Raw genomic sequence first — 24,255 nt, 5'->3', positions numbered from 1 at the left:
GCCCAGCAATCAGCTTTTAATTGATCACTTTTCATAAGTGTACAATTAGAACTGCTCAAAAATATGGTAGAGTGGTGCAAGACTGATTCGTATCTTAAGCCCTCAAACATACTCGTTTTGGCTTTTGCAGTTGCCCTGGTTGCGGTCTAAGTACTCTCTCACTAAAAGTGACTGAGAGGCAGACACCTGGGATGTGTCCCCTGGGAAAGAGGAGCAGAGCCACCCCTCCCGAGCCCCCAGAGGAAAGTCTGTGCTAAACATCCTTACTCCCCTCATGCAACGGAGAGGGTATGGTCTTGCGTGAACTTTCTGCCTCACACTATGTAATACTTACTTGATAGGGTAAGGTGATTTTCTAGTTCTTTCAATAAGACAAAATCAAAGTGACCAGAGAGAGATTCTAGAGGACACGGTGTATGCAGGCACACTTACCATGATTACTATGTTTGGGGAACTGGGGATTCTCCTTCAACGATTAAAGTCTGACATATCATAAATGAAAAAAAAAAAAAGATTATTACGTTACAGAACATAATCTCTGCCTTTGACAGAGACGATGGTCTGTGCTCAGTCATCTTCCCGGCCCACAGCCCTCCTCCCTTAGACCACCTCATGCTGAGCTGCGGCAGTGTAACTGTGTTCCCACCAAAGGTGACACAAGCCACAGCCAGGCCTGGCCTTTAAAAACATGCAGCATTTGGGGCTTCCCTGGTGGCGCAGTGGTTGAGAGTCCGCCTGCCGATGCAGGGGACACGGGTTCGTGCCCCGGTCCGGGAAGATCCCATGTGCCGCGGAGCGGCTGGGCGCGTGAGCCATGGCCGCTGAGCTTGCGCGTCCGGAGCCTGTGCTCCGCAACGGGAGAGGCCACGACAGTGAGAGGCCCGCGTACCACAAAACAAAACAAAACAAAACAAAACAAAAAAACATGCAGCACCACTTTTTACAGTAACCTTTTTTCCCCTGCTGGCTCAACATGTTCCCAATTGGCTCGGATATAAAATGGAGGATACTGCCCACACCACACCAGATTTTCCATGAATGAGAAAAAAAATTAAGCTTAATCTCAGTTAAGCCTCTGAGATTTGGGGGTTCATTATCACCGCAACATACACAGGGTAGATTAGTACCCTGGCCAACTGCCAACAACAAAAAAAGCTAGAAAAAAATTAAAGGGCATCTTTCAAAATGCATCAGACAGCTTTTTCTTTTTTTTTTTAAAAGAATATTCAAAAGCCAAAAACTAAGTTTTGATTGAAAAAGAACACCAATCTACCTTTCACCTTACAGGCATTTGATTTTTACCAAGTCAGGTGAACTTGAGTTTCAGATGCTTAGGCCTCCGAGTATGGAAGGTCATCAGGAAAGCAAGCCTGAGCAACATCGCAGTGTTAAAGGAGAATGCACCACTTCAGCGGAGATTCTCAGAGAAAAGACGCATATAAAGGACACTCCCACGTGAATGCTGGGAAAGCTGTCCAGCCAAACCTTGGTTAAGAAGAAGAGCAAGGCTTCCCTGGGCATCTGTAATTGGAAGTCAAACTCCCAGCAGAATTAGCTTCAAAATACATACCACCGAGATGGCCCCCAAAAGTCTCAAACAAAAGGTCCTAAGTTATCAGCGCCTATAAATAACTGGGTTGGAAGTCCACTCTAAATTCTCCCTGGACTCACTTTTAACTCCTTCTGTAGGTAATTCCCACAGGTAAAGTTCCCAGAAATGTGAAGTCATGGTTAAAAATCACAAAATATGGAATGAATCAAGGTTACAAAATAGAAAAGCAGAAGAGAACATAAAAGATAGATGACTTATAAAGACTGCAGATATCAGAAGTTTTCTAGACTATAAAGGAAGTAGGCCAATTACGTTTTAAGAGTGTGTAAAATATGAGTAAAGGGAAAGCTTGTAAGAGAGATGAATCATGGCAGGAATATCGCCTTTGCCACTGAAAGGATGAGTTTAGTAGCAAAATAGAACAGCTAAAGCAGAAGAGTGAAGAGGATTTCAGAGGTGATGAGGAACTTCAGAATGCAGCCCAGAGAGATTAAGACAGAAAATACAAGAGACAAGTTCTGGGGCTTCCCTGGTGGCGCAGTGGTTGAGAGTCCGCCTGCCGGTGCAGGGGACGCGGGTTCGTGACCCGGTCCGGGAGGATCCCGCGTGCCGCGGAGCGGCTGGGCCCGTGAGCCGTGGCCGCTGAGCCTGCGCGTCCGGAGCCTGTGCTCCGCAACGGGAGAGGCCACAACAGTGAGAGACCCGCGTACCACACACACACACAAAAGAGACAAGTTCTGAGATAGATATATATATGATACAATTAGAGGATCACATATATACTTAATTGGAGTTGTAGAAGAAGGGAGAAAGAAAATGGGGGATGAGACAATATTTGAAAACATAATGGTTGAGAGTTTTCCAAACTGAGGACAGAGAGCAATCTATAGATGGAGGAATTCCAAGAAATCCCAAGCTGAATACATTTTAGGAAGTCTACAATTATACAGTGAGGATATAGAATACCACAGATAATGAAAAGATCTTAAGAGCAGAAGTCATTTTTAGATGTGGTTTTTGCTATCAGTTAATCTTCCATTTTTACTTGGCAAAAATCATTGTACTCCATCTAGGTATCTCTTAGCCAGAGTATTTACATAGAGACAAGTTACAGTTGACTATTTTAGCATCTGCAGCATCATAAGATCATTATAAAACAATAAAGCTCAATGCTTCACAACTGTAGAGAGTTTCACGCTTCAGAACCTGTTGGGAAAGTACAGGTATTTAAAAACCATCTAATTAGAAATCTAAGAAGCGTATCTGTGCATGTCAGACTGCTAACTGAAATCTTCTAATGACTTCCCATAGCTTATGGCAAACAAGTTCATACTGTAGCATGTAGAGTTCAGGGCTCTCCAGAGGCAGGATCCAAAGTAGTCTTCTGAGTCTGATCTTTCAATATTTTCCATATGGCTGCTCAGAATTACCTGTAGATGCCACAACATGCCCTTCAGCTCTATCTTTCTTTAGTGGCTCCTTCTAACTGGAATGACTTTCCCATCATCTTCAACAGCAGACATCCACTCATCCTTCGAGATTCTGCTGAAATGTAAGCTCAACACAATCTATGTTCCATGAAAGGAAGGGGTTTTTTTGTTGTCGTTGTTGCTTGCTGCTGTATCCCCAGAAAAGTACCTGACATATAGCAGGTACTCAAGAAATATTTGTTGGGAATTCCCTGGTGGTCCAGTAGTTAGGACTCCAGGCTTTCATTGTCGAGGGCTGGGGTTCAATCCCTGGTCAGGGAACTAGGATCCCACAAGCCGTACAGCAGCCAAAAAAGAAAAAAAAAAATTTGCTGAACTAATTAAGTAAATAAAATGTGAGTGCCTCTGTGAAGCATTTCCTTACACACCCATGACCAGATTATATAATCTTTCATCATCTTTATGTACTAACCTTTTGACCCTGCTTTTTCTTTTTTTTTGCGGTACGGGGGCCTCTCACTGTTGCGGACTCTCCCATTGCGGAGCACAGGCTCCGGACGCGCAGGCTCAGCGGTCATGGCTCACGGGCCCACCCGCTCCACGGCACGTGGGAGCCTCCCGGACCGGGACACGAACCCGCGTCCCCTGCATCGGCAGGCGGACTCTCAACCACTGCGCCACCAGGGAAGCCCCTGACCTTGCTTTATGTCTGTGTTTTATAAATGTCTTCTTCACTAGACATATACTAGAGAGTAAAGAACATGTGTTACTATTTCTGTTTAATCTTCAATTGCCCAGCAGTGCAACAGGTAGGTAGCAGGCACCCTGTAACTGTTTGTTGACCGAATAAATAGACACTATGGAGTTTGAAAACCGAATTCTTCAGCTCCCTTTTTGCATCTCATGGGAAGTATTCCAGAAAGCAACAAAGCCAGGCAATGCAAAGAGCCAGAAAAAAATGCACAACGGGCTGAACGATGGTAAGCATGCATTATACTTGCCATATTAACCAAACAACAGTTTTTCGGTAATGACAAGCTACAGATGATGAAGAGCAGGTAGACGGAAAGCAAAGCTGTAAGTAGCACAGCACAGTGACAGGCAAAAAAGAAAAAACCCAACTGTCCACTGTCTTTAAAAAATGTTGCCAAACAATCATTTTTCAAACTGAAATACACTCATCAACCTCATAAAACATGTTTATATAATAAGAATTCTGTTCTAAGCACGACACCGATAGAAAATTTCCTTGATGTTTATCATTGGAAATGAACGACGTCATCATGAAAGTGAAATTAACAAGCAAGCAACTTACGAACAGTAAAAGCTCAAGACTTTAAGTGCTTAACAAAATCAAATACAGTTTCCAATTATAACGACAACACTGAAAATATACAAGAATTCCATCTGAAATGCTTGCCACGTTTTGCGCTTTCTCTGCTGAGATTCTTCTCAAGCGGCCCTCACACTCAGCTGCTCAAAATGCAAAAATGCTAAATTTAATTCTTAGTCAATTTAATTTAAAAACTTTCCTTTTTTGGTTTGTTTCGTTTTTCTGAGTACAATGAGGCTTCTCCTCCACCTGTTTCCCATTCAGACACAAGTAATCAAACACGTCAACTTCACTCACAGCTCAGACACATACACGGGGCAGATGTTTTCTCCTTGTGTACGGAAATGTTACAGGTTTTGTGGAAGCAAAGCGCCGGCATTGTATTCAATCCTCACTTACCGGTTGGAGCAGGTAGATGAGAGACTCCTCTTGGATTATGATAATTGGCAAAGGAGTGATTCGAGTCGCTTGGAACAAAGTGCTCACTGATGCCATAATCTGGTCGAAACGCCCAGCAAGTCCTCCCAAGGTCACAATCATGTCTACCTAAGAAAGCAAAGGAAAACCAGCAGTCACATATTTAAGGACTTCCAAAATAAAAAATAAATAAAAAAAGTAAACATCAAACACGAACATCAAACACTTGCATAGAGCTTCCAGTACCCTATTTTATTAGATAAGCCATGAAGAAATGGCAGACGTCATTTGTGTTGTTCAGATGAAGGAATTAAGTCACAAGATTGGTGAGTGGCAGTCAGGTTTCAATAGGTTTTCCCACCTGCCTGTTCACCTGGAAAACTAGCCAAGTCTTCCTTTAGAACTCTGTTCCATGTCCCTTCCACGTGGAAGTCTTCCCGACTGCACAACTGGTGTCTCTCCCATCCACTCCTCACGGCATCCCTGTGCGCACTTTGATCACCCAACGGCGAGGGAGACCCCCCTAGAACCCAGGTACCTTAAGGAGTCGTACTGGCTTTTCACTGAACCTACTAAGTTGCCTCAACTCTCTGTACCTCATTTTTATGTTTAGATGTAAAAACCAGATAATAATTACCAATTGAGAGGGTTGTTGGGGGGATTAAATGAGGTAACTAAATGGGTTAATAAGTACAAAGCATTTAAAACATGTTCACAACACAGTGATTGTTTTAAAAGTGTTAGCTACTCATCTATTGTAATATTTTCAGTGTATTCCATTTATATTACTATTTTTATTATCGTTACGTGTCGTTTGGTATGGTGTTAGGAACTGTTCTAATTTCATTCTTTTACATGTAGGTGTCCAGTTTTCCCAGCACCACTTATTGAAGTGGCGGTATGTTCTTTCTTTTCATTTAACACTTTAAGCAAAGCATTGCCTATGACTACAGTATAGTTTATTTAAATGTTCCCCTGTTGTTGAAAATACATTTCCATGATATTTGTATATAAAATTACTGTGATGCTTTCCTAACATAAAAGACAATGGTTAAAGAACGGCTGCAGGGCAGTGGAAGGGGGCAAGGTAACAGTCTCCTCCTGCATAAGGCAGTTGGCCGAAGGTCTTAAGGAGAATGAAAAAGAGGCACTGCCTGGTCTCTTTTCTTCTGCGGGTCAGCCTGATCTTGTGATGTATCAGCAGAGTCAAAGCTGGTTTACTGATCATGAAAAAGGCAAGACAGAAGAGCTTAATTAAATTATTATAAGGAAACCTTACATACAATAAAAAGTGACAGTTATAATCACTCTACCTGGAATAAAATAGAAATTATTTACAGATAGGAAGTATTTGGCTTTTAGTTTTAAAACAGTACACTTTAAAAGCTCAGATAACATTTAGTCTGAAGAAGGCACGATTTTAGAAGAGTAACATTTCACCCAAGCACTGGTATAAGCTGTTCAGTCTCTAGAGGAACAGTAAGTGGCTTAAGCTCCATAAAGCCAAAGGCTGTGCTCCTCTGTCCCACAGGCTGTGGCCCTGGTCCTCTGCATGGCGCCTAACATGTACAAGACCTCAAATGTTTGACGAATGAATAAGTGAAGACACTGCAAGAAAGAACTAGTCAGCCTAAGGCAGAAAGAGATTAATTGCCATACTACAGGAATATATACATCAGAATGGGATTCCATAAAAACATAAAAAAGTAAACTACACAGAAAAATTAAGAAATTGGGAATGAGTTTCCTATTTTTGACCTTTTCAGAGTATGGGGAGAATAGGAATTTTTATTTTGAATAAGATGCTTCAGGTCAAAGCTAGAATGTTTTAAGACAAGTATACCACACATCTAGAGGATCTAGTATTTTCTTTGGCGATCTTTCTAGAACTCCGAGAATTAGACTTGAGGCAGAGAAAGGCCATGCACTCTAGGAAGCACGTATTACTCCCAATACACAGGTGAAGACTGGGACATCTTAGTCTTCAGAAGAAACTTACAAACCTTTGTTTGGGGTATCAAGTCCAGTAATCGCTCCTGGTTGTGTTTAGGAAACCTTATTAGTAAAGCCACTCCAGACTGGAGGGGAAAAGGCCCAGAAATTATATAGGACCTCAGAAGAACTAATGAGAATTTGCTTTAAACTGAAGAGAAAGACACTAAAAGAAGTTATACATGAAATATAAAGTAGAGAAAGTTCTAAGGTTCTAGTAAAAAGCACATGGCATAGTCCTATCTACATAATCCTAAATTCATATCAGAACCAAGGCCTGATGATAAAATAGTTTATTCACTATGCAGATTCTGGAATCCTTTTTTTAGGTTCTCAATTTTTCATTACTATACTCCAAGCCTTGAGGGATCCCATAACCTTTAAGGCTGAAACTTAATCCACATCTTCCACACTGGGATATCACGATGAATCAGCAGTATCTGTACACCAGTCACTGAATTTTTCAGAATAAAGAAGCGGCAAGATTACTTCTCATCACCACTCATTTTCCCTACAGGAAGTATTTATATCCAGACTGATTAAAAACATTAGAGGATCAATGCAAGCTGCAGCGGGGGCAGGAGGGGCCAGCCCAGGGCTGTTTCTGTAGTTCTTTAGCTCTGGTTAGAAGTAGGACATCTGATATTCACAGAGATAGAAGACAGACACCAACCCTGTATATTTACATAGGCTTTATAAGCCTAGATTTATGCCTTTAGGACAGCAATGCCACTGGGAAAGAGTGTTCAATTGAAAGCAGGCTATTTACAGACTGCCAGGATACCTCTTCTATCTGGATCCAAAGCCCTGTGCATTTACTTCTTACATCACCCAGTGTACTGTAAATTTTTAAAACATGGTATTTTCTGGATGCCTCAGCACCCCCACAAACAGGCTGTAAGCACCTGGCACAGAGGACCAGGTGCACCGGGGTGATAGTATGGTCTCTGTCACAAGTTCCCCTTTGTGCACTCCCCTGGCTGACCTGGTGACATTCAAACACACCAGTGACAGCCTCTCAAGCTTTTGCTTGTGTCCCCACCCAGACCCCCCAAAAGGCACTTGCTCACGGGCCCTCGTTCTCTCTCTGCTGGTTCCCCACCTGCTTGGTTAAGCTCACACCCTGTGCCCTCCTCCCATGAGGCCCCTGCACGGCCCACCGCGTGCCTTCCTCTCTCGGATCTGTGAGCATTACAGCCCTTCAATTCCATACGCCTCTCCTTGGTGCCAACTCCGCATCTGCATGTGTCTGCACCAGGTTGATCAACAAAACCCACCAATTATTCCTTACAGCACACCCAGTTACACTGTTACGACTGCTAATGTACTTGTATATCTCTCCATCTCGAGGAGGCCTATGAATCACAGATGCCAGCCGCAGCGTGTGTGACATGGCAGACAGCAAGCATTTACTGAGCTTCCCCGAAGCGTAGAATATCAGGGAAAATTGAATAAATAACCAGAGAGGCAAGAAGCTGATTATTAGGCTGAGTTAACGTCATCTAAATCCTACAAAACAGTACTTCCCTACTTGGCAAGGATTCTAACAGTTAGTAGCTTTTGAAAAGAATAACTTATTTCACATGTGTTACCCTGAGGAGTATTTATTGATTATTTACCATGTGTTAGCTACTGTTCTGAACACTCAGGATAGATCAGTAAACAAGACAAAAACTCCTGCCTTCATGGAACTGATATTCAAATGGAGGACAATATATGTAGAACTGAATCACTTTGCTGTACGCCTGAAACGAACGCAACATCGTTAATCAACTACACGCCAATACAAAATAAAAATAAATTAATTTAAAAAACAGATGGAGGCCAATACGCAATTAATAAAACTAGAAAATAAGTATATTCGTTGGGATGTGAAAAGATGGAGAGTCCTACAGGGGAATAAGAGAGTAGGAAAAGAGAGATGAAAAATGCTAGGCTGGGAAGAGCTTCCACTTCAAACAAGATAGCCAGGGCAGGCTCCATCAGAAAGGTAAGAGAGCAGCAAAGACCTGAAGGAGGTGAGGGAGCCAGTCAGGCACAGACACCTGGAGCCAGACCCGCAGGAAAACAGACGGTAGTGAGGTCCTGAAGCAGGGACATGGCCCCAGGCATTTTCAAAGAACGTCAGGACGCTAGTCGCGAGAACTGAATGAGAAATTAGGAGGAATCATTAAAATCTAAATGCTAGATCTGTATAGAGCCTTGGTAAGCCATTGTGAAGTCCTGACTTTTATTAGCATTAAGTGGAGAGCCATTTTGAGCAGAGTGGCGACACGATGTATATAGTTTTAAAAGTCACCATGCTGGGTGTCTGGAGAACAAACTGTGTGAAGGCAAAGAAGAAAACCGGGAGATCGTTAAGAGACCAGCACCGTAATACAGACCAGAGACAACTTTGCTAGCCCCATCACGTCATCAAAAACTATCACCACTGACATCCTATTGCAAAACCCAGTGGTCAGTTCTCAGTTCTGACATTCTTCGATCTATCAGCAACACCTGACAAATTTATTCTTACATCCTCCTGGATGAAGTCTCTTCCAGAAAGATGGGCTTCCGGCAAACCATACTGCCTTGATCTCACTGGCTGTGTCTTCTCAGGAACCAACTTAACATCTTTGGAGTGGTCCAGAGCAAGGTCCTTAACTCTATTCGGTCATTACATCCCCTCCCTTGGTGTTCTCAGGCAGCCTCGCAGCTTTAAATACCATCAACGTCAGCACTTCCTAACTGTGTATCGTCAGTCCAGACCCCTCTCCTCAATTCCAGCTTCATATATTCAATTGCTTACTTGACATCTGCATCTGGAATCCAGTAGAGATCTCCAAGGTTCCATGATCTATCCCTCAATCACGATCTCCCACTGCCTTCCCCACGTCGGGTGCTCCAGCCAAAACTCTCAGAGTCGTTCTTGACTCCTTTCTCACGCCCCTTATTTATTCTCTCAGGAAATTCTACTGGTTCTAAGTTCAGTATGTATCCAAAATTCTCCCCTCCTCACTACCTACAAACTCATCACAACCATGGCCACCAAAATCCATCAGAGGGTGTGAGCCAACGTTCTATCTCATGGGAAACACTGCAATAGCCTCCAACAGATGTCTGCTTCTGCCCTTATTTCTCCACAGTCTAGTCTCAATAGAGTATCAAAAACAATCCTGTTGAAATGTAAAGCAGATTATGACACTCTTCTGTTCAAAATCCTCCAGTGGTTTTCTAATGATTTTTCTTAATAAGACATCAAAGCCTGCAATATTGGATATCCAGGTGTCTCTCTGGTCTCACCTATTTCCGTTCTCTTCCTCCTCTTGGCTCCAATTATAATTCCTTCCTCCGTTCTATTGAAGACACAAGAGTCCTTTCTATCTCTTGAAGACACAAGAGTCCCTCCTACTTCAAGGACTTTGCATTTGCTGTTCTTTCTTCCTAGAATGCATTATCCTCAGATATTCACATGGCTAGCTTCTTATTTCATTGACCATCTATCAAAAACTTTCCCCTCTTCCATGCCAACAGATCATATCCCCATTCCCTGATTTAAATTTTCTCCTTAGTATCTCTCATTATCTAACCCCATGCTAAATAGTTTATTTATTTAGCTTGTCTTATTATGTGTCACTCTAATTAGACTAAAATTAAACGATGGCAGAGATTTTTCTGTCTCTAGTGTTTAGAATGCAGCATGGCACATTATTATGTACCTGTTGGTGTCTCAAATATTTGTTGAATAAATGGAGAAATAAAACAAGGGCTGAAGGATAGTAAAAGAGCATGGTCAATGGATCAGAGAGTACTGCTGGAGTCGAAGAATTGCTGATGTCAGGGACAGGAGGGTGAGTCAAATGGATAAAGAAGAGATTATGGAGGGTTTACAAATCTTGGTATAGACAAGGTCTAGGTATATTCATACAATTAACTGAGGTAAACAGGCAAACAATATAACTAGAGGGGATAAGTTTAAGGAAACAAGAGATCAGTGTACTGGAAGGTTCATTCAAGTGTGTATGGAATTTACCATGAATTAAAACAGTATTGTTGAAAATAATTATTGGTGACCTAGATGTTAACTTCATCAAGACAAGCAGGAAAATGACCAGGATTATAACAAATGAAGACTACAGCAATGAACAATAAGGATGATAAAATCTGATGACATGAGATTCAGAGCCTGAGTTTTTAGGGGAAAAGAAGAATCAAAGAATCAAATAGAACAGCACTGTCCAATGGGAATACAATAGGAGACACATATCCAATTTAAAATTTTCTAGTGGCTACATTTAAAAAAGTAAAAAGAGGTAAAATTTTTAAAATGTATATTGTTTAATGTACTATATCTAAAATATTTTAACACGTAACCTGTATTAAAAATACTGAGGTGTGGGGAAAACTAGATAATTATATACAGAAGAATAGATCTGAACCCCTATCTCATACCACCCACAAAATTAATGTGGAATGGATTAAAGACTTAAACATAAAACCTGAAACCATAAAATTCTTAGAAAAAAACATAGGGAAAAAGGTCCTTGACATTGGTCTTAGCAACAATTTTTTAGATATGACACCAAAAACACAAGTAAAGAAAAGAAAAAATAAGTAAGTGGGACTGCATAGATATAAAAACCTTCTGTAAAGCAAAAGAAACAATTAACAAAATGAGAAGGCAACCTATGGAATGGGAGAAAATATCTACAACCATCTCTCTGGTAAGAAGCTAATATCCAAAATATAAAAGGAACTCATACAGTAGCAAAAAAACAAACAATCCAATTAAAAAATGGGCAGAGGATGTGAACAGACATTTTTTCAGAGAAGATATACAAATGGCCAACAGGTACATGCAAAGATGTTCAACATCACTAACCATTAGAGAAATGTAAATCAAAACCACAATGAGATATCACCTCATGCTAGCCAGAATGGCTATTATCTAAAAGACAAGATCCTACTGTATAGCACAGGGAACTATATTCAATGTCCTGTGATAAACTGTAACCGAAAAAAATATAAAAAAGAATGTATATATATATATATATATATATATATATATATATAACTGAGTCACTTGGCTGTACAGCAGATATGACCACAGCATTGTAAATCAACTACACTTCAATAAAATAAAATTTTTTAAAAAGACAAGAGATAACAGGTGTTGATAAGGATATAGAGAAAAGGGAACCCTTGTACACTGTTGGTGAGAATGGAAATTGGTGCAGCCACTATGAAAATAGTATGGAGGTCCCTCAAAATATTACAAATACAACTTCTTTTTTTTTTTTTTTTTTCGGTATGCGGGCCTCTCACTGTTGTGGCCTCTCCCATTGCGGAGCACAGGCTCTGGACGCACAGGCCTAGTGGCCATGGCTCACGGGCTTAGTTGCTCCGCGGCATGTGGGATCTTCCCGGACCAGGGCACGAACCCTTGTCTCCTGCATCGGCAGGCGGATTCTCAACCGCTGCGCCACCAGGGAAGCCCATACAAATACAACTTCTATATGACCCAGCAATCAAACTCTCTTCTGTTTCCTTCTGGGTATATATATATATATATATATATATATATATATATATATATATCCAGAAGAAACTGTGTGTACACACACACACACACACACACAAGAAGTCATGATCATCTTCCCATGTTCACGAACATCCTCCCATGTTCATTGCAGTGTTATTTACAATAGCCAAGATATGGAAACAACCAGACAACCAAAGTGTCTGTCAACAGATGAATGGGTAAAGAAGATTAAAAAATATGTGAGATATATTACATATATATGTATATACATGTATATGTAACATACCCCCACACATAAATATACATACACACAATGGAATAGCCTTCAGACGTGAGAAAGAAGGAAATCCTGACGTTTGTGACAACACGGATGGACCTGGAGGATGTGAGATGCTACGTGAGATAAGTCAGACAGAGAATGACAAACACTGTATGATCTCCCTTACGTGTGAGATCTAAAACAGCTGAACGCAAAGAGAGGATAATGTCAGTTGTCAGCGGTTGTGAGGTGGCGAAAGTAAGGTGATACTGGTCAAAGGGTACAAACTTCCAGCTGAAAGATGAGTTAAGTTCCAAAGGTCTAATGGACAGCATGGTGACTATACTTAATGCTGTATTGTGTATTTGAAAGTTCCTAAGAGTAGATCTTAAATGTTCTCATCACCACAAAAACAAACAAAGGTAATCATGTGAGGGAATGGACTTGTTAATTAACTTTATTATTGTAATCATTCTGCAATATATATGTGTATTAAATCATCACGTTGTACACCTTAAACTTACACAGTGTTATATATCAACTATCTCATTAAAGCTGGAAAAAATATTGAGATATTTTACATTTTTTCCCACTTGGCCTTCAAAATCCTCAATGTACCTTACAGTAATGGCACATCTCAATTTAGGGGAGCTACACTTCAAGGGCTCAGGCGGCTAGTGGCTAGGGTTTTGGACCACACAGGTCTAGAAATGGCGAATAGTAGTGAAGACACCCACCCCTAATTCTGGGGACCATTCTAGAAGAGGCAGCAGGAAGCACTACTATGGCTGCAGAGAATTGCTGTCCTTAGAACAAAGCCCAGTTTCTGCTGGAATTAGATGTAAAGACATTGTGAATACAGGGGATTTTTAACAAGGATGGACCACGAGTTTCAGAGGGCACTGAGAGAGACAGCATACATATTCTAGGGCAGGTCTATTTATTTTAGAACACATCTACCATTCTCGAAAGAATGTAAGCTACCCTCAGAGACTAACAGGTTTTCTATCGGTTGTGATCCATCAAAGATTCTGTGTTGGTAACTCTAAAAAGTGTTGTTACAATCCTGTTAGCTCTGCGGATACAATATTTTAAATATTATGTTTGTGCACACATAACACAAGAACATACCCATTATGCCATATTCTGTAATATAAAAATGTTAAAAATCAATTTCTTATTGATTTTTATACATGTCCTACATTGAAGTCAGGAATGGACTTGAATTTTACATGGACCCTTTTGGCTAGCAAAGGGAAGTGGTGGAACAGAGACTGCTTTTGGCTCTTCATCTACAATCATGTGTAGCAAAAAAGAACCCTGAAACCCTGGATTAATACATTAAAGACCTGACTATAGTGTGGTATATTCCCTTAATAGCCATGGAACCACATACATGACTTCCTTGTGACTTAGGTGGCTGATGTATAAAGGTAAGGGATGGACTAAATTCCCTAACCTATTTCTCAAGATCCCTTTCACTTCTAACAGTCCATGTGAGGTTCTCTGGTTTCCACTCTAACAGGTTAAATAATAATTGTGTCTGTTTTGTCTACAGAATAAATGAAAAACTTGGCTTTGCGTTATTTGCCTTAATAGAATCATGACAAAACTGGCTGAAGGATATGTGACACCAAAAGGAAAAGCAATTTCATTTTTCTATTATAGCAGTAAAAACCTTTGGATAAACAAATGACATGTTCTTCTCCATTTGTCCTCAAGAAGACTTAGATACAGCATGCATGAAGTCTACAGCAGGGACACTGGCTGTCAGAATATCCTAATTGCATTGACTTTCCATAAACTGAATTCCAGAGATGCATAAATGGACAAAATTTCTTTGTGGCTCTCCATGATAGGATGACCATACAATTTAATGTACAAGCCGAGACATTCTTGAAAGTAAAAGGGGGACATCATAAATAATTACACCAAGAATACATGCATAAACCAGGGCTATCCCATGTAAACCAAGACACCCGTTTACCCTACTCTTTGAGAATTACAAGTAACATTAACATAGCCAACTTAACAAAATTAAACTCTAGGGTCTCAAATAATTTAGACATGATTCTTAAGCTTCCCTTAACCTTCAAAGATCTTTACTGTACAACAGTTAGGCTTAAACGTAAGGTGAAATTCTCTGGTCCAGTTGTCTGATGCTCTAATTTATTTATTTATTTATTTATCTTTTTTTTTTTTTTTTTTTTTGCAGTACGCGGGCCTCTCACTGTTGTGGCCTCTCCCATTGCGGAGCACAGGCTCCGGACGCGCAGGCCCAGCGGCCATGGCTCACGGGCTCAGTCGCTCCGCGGCATGTGGGATCTTCCCGGACCAGGGCACGAACCCGTGTCTCCTGCATCGGCAGGCGGATTCTCAACCGCTGCGCCACCAGGGAAGCCCTGATGCTCTAATTTAAAGGTGGAAGACCCAGTGCAGGCTATGAAGGAAACCATGGGATCAAGATAGAGGAAAAACAATAAACTGACAATAACCCAGCAGTATCAAAATATGTTTTCATAAAAGCCTATAAAATAATTCCAGTGATCGATGTACAGTGAAACACCAGAGAAACTAAAGACCTCAGGTTTCATGGTATCAGAATATCCTGTACTGACAAACACAAATATACGTGGCTGGATCTTGGCAGCCTGTGCAAACACTACTACAGGGATCCCATTTAAATTTCAACAAGGCCCAGTGAGTCACAGTTGAATGCAAACCTGTTTGGGTGAGAAAGAAATAATTCCTCTCGCAATGGCAAGATAATGAGGCTCCTGATTTTTCTCGAGTAATTGGTTCTCTATCCTCCCTGCTGCAGCCTTAATTCAGGCATCACCCTTCTCGCCGGGGTAACTCCACTGGGCTCCTGCCTGGCCTTCTATAAGCAAGTAGTTTCCCACCTGGTTATGAGAGGAAGCTTTCTACATCTCAAATCTGATCATGCCAATGTTCTGTTTCAGTACTGGCCTTCCAGAACCTACAAGATAAAAGTCCAATCTCTTCCTATACTGACTCCTAAGTTACATCTGCCACTTCCACCCCATTTATGTTCCAGAAATACTTCAGTTCTCAGAACACATCACAAGATTTCAAACCTCAGTGTCTGAACTATCCCCTTTCCCCACCCTCCCTTGTAAAGTATTTCCAAAGATACCTACCCTCCACCTCCGAAGGGAAAAAAAAAAATACCAAACTTGTTTGGACAGAGCGTTTTCATCCAACTTTGTCAAACTGCAAATATGTTATTAAGAAACGTCATAAACATGTTTACCACAAAACTTGTTTTTCAACCTGTTATTGAGAGAAAAGCTTAAAAAGGTAAAAAAGCAGAGGAAGGGACACATGTATACCTGAAAAGTGAGCAATGTATACAAGCTTGTTTGCATTTGACAGAAAACTGTGAAGGTGAAGAAAAGGATCTATGTTAAGACTCCTGACTGAAACCACAGTCCCCCAGTAAAAGCATAAAAGCTCAGGCAGCTCAAACCCTCACTGACCATTAGGCGCTTATTATGTCCCTGTACCTCTCTGGAGAGTTCAGCTTGTACAGACTGGAAGAAACTCTTGCTGCCAGAGGTCCTTGACACACTGGCAGCCAAGTCAGCAGCAGAGGAGGCCAGGAGAGACAGGCCTACCTCAAAAGGTAGGCCCCTCCCAGTGCATTCTGTTAGCTGGTTAAAGGAAACAATGTAAACCGTGCAAGTGTTCATGTGTCATTAGGACTTTCGGTATTGCCTACCCCTTGACATCCCACACCTGAGAGTTTTACCTTTGACCTTGAATACTCAGAACAAAACACTCCCCTGATTCTGGTTAGTTCCTAATCTAATCTTCCAGTTGCAGCTGAGTTACCACCTGCACAAGGAGAGTTCAGACTGGAGAAGGTCCACTTCCAAGGGGCTTCTCACCTGTCCTATCCTGCTTTACAAGGGCATCTGCTTTCAAGGCCATGAATTCTAAGAGTCAGATGCCCTGTCTCATTCAGTTTGCACCTTTCAACCTATTGATACGATATGTAGCAGAGTGGCTGGTAAATAGGTAACAGACATTTGATAGCTGAATGGGAACCGTTTCCATGCTTTAACTCTGGCAAACAAGACCCATCATCACCAGGCATACAGTTTAAGTCTATTTTCTAAGGTCCTTATTTATTTCTCAAATTCTCGATGGAAAAGATGACTAAAGAGTTATCCTTCAAGGGACTTCCCTGGTGGTGCAGTGGATGAGACTCTGCAATCCCAACGCAGGGGACCTAGGTTCAATCCCTGGTTGGGGAACTAGATCCCAGATGCATGCTGCAACGAAGAGTTCACATGCCACAACTGAGGAGCCCTGGAGCTGCACTAAGGAGCCCACCTGCTGCAACTAAAACCTGGTGCAACCAAATATAAATAAATATTTTTTAAAAAAGAGTTATCCTTCAAGAAGCCTGTAATTGGTTCTTTTTTTTTTTTTAACTATCATTAGAATTTCCATCCTTCAATTCAGCTTGCACACACCATTACACTAATTTCCTAAATTATATTATGACTTTTCATTCAAAATTTTCTAACAGATTAACATCACCAGTAAGTCAAAATTCAAATTCTTTACCTAGAAATTAAAGATCCTTCCTATGTGAGCCCAAACAGTCTTTCTAGCACTGATGACCGCTGTGACCAGTTATACTCCTTAGAAATCTTACTGCACACAGTGAGTTTTTGTTTGCTTTTTCATATTGCTGTCTGGAATTCCTGAAAACACTTTACTTTCAGATGCCCTGGTCATGACAGAGTATAGGACAATGACTGAGTTCGTTCCCAGCGTAATGAAATGCTTTTTTGATGTACCCTAGGCTTTGCATTTTTTAGTTAAATATTTCAAGCCTGGTTGTAATAAGTGTTGTATTTCCTCACAGATCTGTCCTGAGTACTAATATTTCCATGACTAACTGGCCTATTGGTTCTGAAACCATATCAATGAGACCCCTCGCTATGGGACACTTTTTTCCATATAAACATAAAGCAGAATGTGAGATATATATATATATATATATATATATATATATATATATGGAAACGTGTTATTTTTCCTTCCATGTAAATACACAAAGTGATGGCAAGAGCAAATTTGCATGTATTTATATTTCTCTATATCAGTTAAGTCAGTGCCAAGGAGAGTTGAATAAATAAAACACATACTTGTGGGAGGTTTTTTATTCTATTATCTCTGCTGAAAATTAAATTCTTTGAAGAGTCAGGAATATATTTAAGTAAAAGTTACATAAAATCATGGTCTGTATAAATAGCATGGATATTATAAATCTACTGGAGTAGTTATGGTCTCCAAACCTCTCATACCATCGGGGGTCTTGAGAAACGGAAAGATGCATTATTTGTGGTTTAGAAATCCCAAAATACCTAGCACGGCATCGTCAACACAGCTGGTATTTAGTGCAAAATTAAAACTCCAAGTATGACCTATATCGTGTTCAGAAACCATGAGCTATCTGGAAGTAGAGTTTGAAAGGATATTACAGTTCGTGTAAATGTCGTCCATTCGAAGCTAAATGATTGCTTGGTAGATGAATGAAAAAAATTCACACCTGCATTTCTGATCATCCTACTCAAAAAAGCACCAGGCATTTTTCACTCTGGCTAAAATTTCTATAACATACATAATGCCCTTCTAAAGTTGAATACTTGGAAGAGCACTAAGCAGTCATTCCTCCCATTCTGTGAAAAATGGGTTTTGAGATACCACAACCTGAAGCCCACATCCTTTTTCTTTCATCCCTCATTCACCCTCTTTCATTCCCACCGAGCAAGTTGAAAACAGACAATTTTCAAAACCTCTGCCAACTGACTGACTTTTGGTAAGAGACGCTTTGTTCCCAGAATATGAGTACTTCTGTACTTGTGATCATTTTTTAATAGCTATTACCCTATCTTGCATCATCATGATTTGTTTTCGCCAAACAATATTTTCTTGCTTTTGCTTCAGCCATAAAGTAAGTCTAAGCTGCATATTCTTGTCTAAAATGATAAATGGAACTCTTGGTTTCCATGTCTGGATGGATTGGATTTGGTTATTTGTAGTACTTTGGGCGCATTATTTTCCCAAAGTTTAGTGGTATAAAACTCTCTTCAGTTTTTATTGACCAGTTTATAACAGGCTTACTGTAGTGCAATTCTTAGATTTTGCAATCCGGTGCCATATAAATAGTTCATGTTAATTATCCCCTTTCCAACTTCTGGGAGAATAGAGACATTTTGATTGCAAATTTCACACTTGGTCATTAACACTGTGGCTTCTGAATATGCACTGGACCGTTTATAATGCCAAATGAGAATGTTCAAACTGTTACTGCAGTGACATTAATTACGTAAAGCTTATTTCTTACAATGTAATAAGTTTGCTTCGGCTAATACACGTATACAAAATAGCTGATCACCTGATCATCCCTCAGGTTTACTTTAAGGTAGGAGCAATGCTACTTGCTATTGATATTTTGCTAAATGTATTCCATCTCCATAAGCATCCTAGTAAACTGAGTGCAATCTGGGAGAAAATATTTGTTCGACGATAATTTCCTTTTTCTGAAATAATTTCCTTTATCTATATGGATGCTTTAGAAAATCAGAATCTTTAGGGTCAATTTTACAGACATCTAAAATCTCTAGTAGAAATGGATGAGGAAACAGAATTAAAATGTAACTTTGAATTCAGATACTCCTATTTCCTAATGTGTTTCAAACTATTTTGACACAGCTGTTCATATGCAAAGTACATACAGTCACATACGTGTTGAGAAGGTAAGGTTCCTAGTGGATCCAGAAAAGAAGCTGATATTATCTTACTTCTACTCTAGGCACCTGTTAAGGACCAGCATGTTGACTATGAAATCCTAAGCAGAAATAGAGGGAAAAGAGACAGTCATGGAAATAGAAAGACACTTTCTACTTCCAGCTACAAAGAGAGGAGAAGGATGGAGAGTGAATGCTATAGGATTCCATATTCTCTGATTTAAACGGAACTTTCCGAGATACCCAGGCGTATCACCTAACACAAAGAAGAATGTGTTTCTATGTATATATCTCTCCTCCTGATTAAGTACCACTGAAAATATATCAATATGATGTGTACATCCCTGTGATAAGCAGTAACATCATTTCAGTTCTTCGATCATGACAAACTATAACCAAATCATTTCTTAAAAATATAGATACTATCACTGTGGACAATCATGAGTGAAGGCACTACTACATAGGTTTGGCTAATGGATACACAGAAGAAGAAGAAATTTTATAATCGACTCAGCAATTTCAGGATGTTCCAATATAAGTGCATTATTATTACAGAAGGTTCTCAAGATATAGCTGCCTCCCTCCATCCGCAGGTTCTGCCTCTCCACAATGCAGTAACTTTAAATAAAATAGTCCTTTTCACATTAGGTCAGTGTTCTCCTGCAAAGGAGCACCGCACCAACCCCATCTGTAATTCTCTGCATTAACAGGAAATTTTGTCTGTTAAGTGAGTCATCCAGCCGAGATGCCTGCTAAGCAGATAAACTTAACCCTTGTCCCGGGGCCTATAAAACACGTTTCTCCTCTGGCCGCGATGGATTAGGCTGCCACAGCCTCTGAGACAGTCAGCTTTTTATATCCATAGCAGCACCTCCTGAGTCACTCCAAAGCACGGGGAATATCTATTTTCTCTTGTTGCACAGCACTGTAAAAAAGATTGCTGGTCTCTAAGAAGAAGGAAAATCAGAGATGTGAATTTCTCTTTTGAAGGTTTTTCCAAAATGATCTAGGAAGCAGCCTGCTAGTTCATTTGATGCACAGAAATTTTTCTTCTCCTTGCTTCCTCATGTCTGATACTTAGCTTGCACCTCATTTGTTCCAGAACTGGAATGTATAAGCAGTTACTTTGTCACTCGACAAAGATAGCCATGCTGGTCATGTACTAAAAATCAAAAGGTGGTCTGTGTAGACATACCGATGTATAGCTGAATGTGTATTTATGTATGTGTGTGTGTGTGTATGTGACACGACGCTGTCTAGAATTTCACAAAAATTACCAATTTAAGCTTACAACATTCCTTTTAGGTAGATAAGCAAAGGAACAAAGGTACTGATAGAAAAACTTGTCATAAAAGCCTTACAATGCCTCAGCTACAGAGCTGATGTTGAAACTGTATGGTATTGCTTTCAGTATCAGCTCAAGGAAGTTGGCAAGATTTATTCTTGTCAAGTTCACAATGGTAATGGCTTATGAGACAATCTCTATGTATTCTCATTTGTTAGCTCTCGATTTTTTCAAGTAACTTAGACTGGTAAAAAAAAAAAAGCAGGTCCCAGAAGTATTATAAAATACCAATTAATGAAATGAAGACACTATATGTACCATTTTAAATTACACACCACACACATCCCCTCTTCCCTTCCCCATAAAATGAAGAGAAAAACTAAAGATATGACCAAATAATATTGGATATCTCCAAGTACTGGCCGAAACCAAAAAGTGTTCAATTACAATGGGACAAGAGCTAGGGCAGTGGAATAAGTCTTGTTAAAGTTAAAGCAGATGACTGAATAAAGTTTACCAACAATTGATGAAAAGGTCTTGCTAGAAAAAAAGATTCTTCCATATATGTATATATTCATTCGATAAATATTTATGGACTGCCAGGTATTGTTTTAGATGTTCAGGATACAGCAGAGAACAAACATGCAGAATTCCCTGCCCACGTGAATTTTTACATTCCAGTGCGTGAACATGTAACAGAAACAAATATCCTAAATATGTCTGACGGTGACAAACGGAATGGGGAAAATTGAGCAGGGACGGGCAGAGGCCTGCTGAACTGAGGGACGAAACAGGAGGAGGGTTGAGGGGTGCTATTTTTTTTTTTTTTTTTGCGGTACACGGGCCTCTCACTGTTGTGGCCTCTCCCGTTGCGGAGCACTGGCTCCGGACGCGCAGGCTCAGCGGCCATGGCTCACGGGCCCAGCCGCTCCGCGCAGCACGTGGGATCCTCCCGGACCGGGGCACGAACCCGCGTCCCCTGCATCGGCGGGCGGACTCTCAACCACTGCGCCACCAGGGAAGCCCGAGGGGTGCTATTTAAATCGGGTGGTCGTGGAAGGCCTCACAGATGTGAGTGCAATTTCATTAGAAAAAAAAAAAAATCTTATTATTCTATTTTCTCAAATGTAAAATTAAAAGATGAAGTAGAGGAGCATCCTATGTGAACAATCTGTTTTTTAAGAAGTTGAATCTATCCTGAAGAGGCAAGTCACAGCATCTGTGACAGTCTGAATTATTCTCTGGTTACTCATTTATCTGTTTCCTCTATTAGACTGGAGTCTATTTGAGGCCATGCATTTGGTCACCAAATCCTAGCATAATGTCTTAACAGACACATACTACGTAGCAGTTTGTTAAGCTGATCGGAAGATGATGCCCAGTAGCTTCCACAGTGTACCTAAGGGGAGAAAGTCTGCCTCTGGAACGCTGAAGTGAACTTCTGACTCTCCTTGGGCAACACATCCCTCAGCACAAGGTCGCCCGTAGCACGGGAGAAGCTGGAGCACACCTCTCCTCTTCTCTCTCCAGCCAGGCGCAAGGCACACAGCGGTCAGTGGGGCTGTGCAACTCGCCCTGCTGAGGGATCCCGTCACTAAACATATAGATCCCATTCTCACTGCTTCCCTGGGAAAGGGGGACATTGAAGACCTCCCCTAGGAAACACTGCAACATTGGGAGGAGCCCTCTGTTTAATTCAAGTGTCTGATATTAAAGGAAACCTTGTAAAATTAGAATATGTCCAAAAGAAACAATGCAAGAATGTTAACTAGACTTATTGTGGTGATGATTTCACAATTTATACAAATATTGAACCATTATGCTGTACACCTGAAACTCATATAATGTTGTACGTCAATTATACCTCAATTAAAAAAAATCATTTTCACTTAAAAAAGGAAATGATGAGTCCATGAAACTGGGCTATAAACTTTAATTAGTCTGATTCCTAAAAACATTATCTAATTCGAATATCATATTGGTCCATGAAATTTATTATAAAAGCAAAAGATCACTATATGTATTTTATAAAAGACCTTATTTATATTTATAATTTTTATAAAATAAATATATTAAGGTATATGCTTTATAAAATAAATATCATATATAACTATATTACATATAAAATATATTTTATAAAATTAAATAGAATATATAAATATATTTTACAAAATATATCTATAAAATAGTCTTATATTTTATTTATATAAAATTTGTACTTATTTTCTGTAAATATATAAATATATTACACAAAGGAAATTATATAAAATGTTATGAGATCACAAGAGCTAAGGTGCACAAAAATATATGACTATTGATACCACCACTGCTACTATTATATTTTTATGAAGGACTTCATATGTGGCAGGCACTACAGGAAATGCTTTGCCTCATAACTTGCTGGTACGTGTAGATTATTATTCTGACTTTCCAGATGAGAAAGATGAGTCTTAAAGGAGTTAAAGAGCTTTCTGGAGTCATGCAGCTGAAAGAATGTCAGCATAACCCAAGCATCTGAGCGCCTAGCCTCTAATTACAATGTGCTGGAGACTAATTCTTTTCATAATAAGCATATTCATCCTACAGTCGGTACAGACAGCAAGCAATGTACGGAATTTGGACACATGTCGCACGTATCGTGGGAGAATTAGTAGGAAATGCTACTAAGAAGACTCTTTCACAGAGGATACATGTCAGCTAAGGTTTGCCAGGATATCCTTTGGAATCTGCCTTGATGTTACTGGAAATAAATTTATTCATTGAACAAGTATTTATGGAATAAGTAACTGGGAGAAAAGAAAAGATTTAAAGCAGATGTCCATTTAAGATAGAGGATATACATTTCAGTAAGGGAATGGAGTGAAGGGGGCAAACAGAAGGCTAGTGAGATAACCTGGGTAAGAAATGATAAAGGCCTGAACTAAGATAGTACCAGTAAGGTTGGAAAGAACAAAGTGAGCACAGGAGACACCTGTAGAATTAAAGCAACTGTGACCAGCCATTGAGGGATGGTACAGGGAGAGTAAAATATAAGGTCACTCTCAGGTTCCTGCCAGGTGGATGGATGGTCGTGCCATTGAATGAGACAGAAAAGAAAGAGAAAATGAGATTTTGTGAGAAAGATGATGAATTTTGGTTTACACTGAAATGAAGTTCCCCTGGCCTCTCAGTTAGTGGTTAGAAATAGGGCTTTGGAGTTCAGGATTAGAGATATAAGATATCGAGTTAATGGCACAGAATGATAACTGAAGCCCAGGGAAACAAGATAAAAGTAAAAGGCAGGTACCATACTTTGATCTCTAGGGAAGCTGTGAAAGTTGAGAGGATCTGGCCTGTCATGTAGTTTGAACACCATCACATTTCTGGTGAAGATTTTCAAGCAGGCATAGTTTTCATATACAATGGTTGCCTAAACATGCAGCAGAGTCTTACAGTTTGAAACTCTTTGAGAGAGTCCACAAAAAGTTACTGATTGTAGTACTTGCTTTTTATTCTATATTACTATAAATCACGGCACAGAAAGATGACACCATTCCACTGTTAGAGCGTATTTGCAACACTGAACATACTTTTTCAAATGAATGTTTTATTTTGAAATAACTTGAGATTTAGTAAAAAGTCGTGAAGATACTTCAGGGAGTACACACTTCACCCAGTTCCCAGTGATGTTAACAT

At 40.1% G+C, this 24,255-nt stretch overlaps 1 protein-coding gene across 6 annotated transcripts in view; it reads right to left on the bottom strand.

Moving 5' to 3' along the window:
• The window catches only part of TPK1 (thiamin pyrophosphokinase 1), a 342,946-nt gene that overhangs the window by 136,368 nt on the left and 182,323 nt on the right, over positions 1-24,255 (bottom strand). For all 6 annotated transcript variants that reach the window (XM_059073509.2, XM_067041648.1, XM_067041651.1 and 3 more), the window contains one exon: positions 4,715-4,861. In XM_059073509.2, the coding sequence (XP_058929492.1) occupies positions 4,715-4,861 (147 nt within the window). The remainder of the gene's footprint in view (positions 1-4,714; positions 4,862-24,255) is intronic.

The sequence above is a fragment of the Kogia breviceps genome, chromosome 9 (genome assembly GCF_026419965.1).
Source record: "Kogia breviceps isolate mKogBre1 chromosome 9, mKogBre1 haplotype 1, whole genome shotgun sequence".
In the NCBI taxonomy this organism is placed as follows: Eukaryota; Metazoa; Chordata; class Mammalia; order Artiodactyla; family Physeteridae; genus Kogia; species Kogia breviceps.
This window is presented reverse-complemented; position numbering and strand designations above follow the sequence as displayed.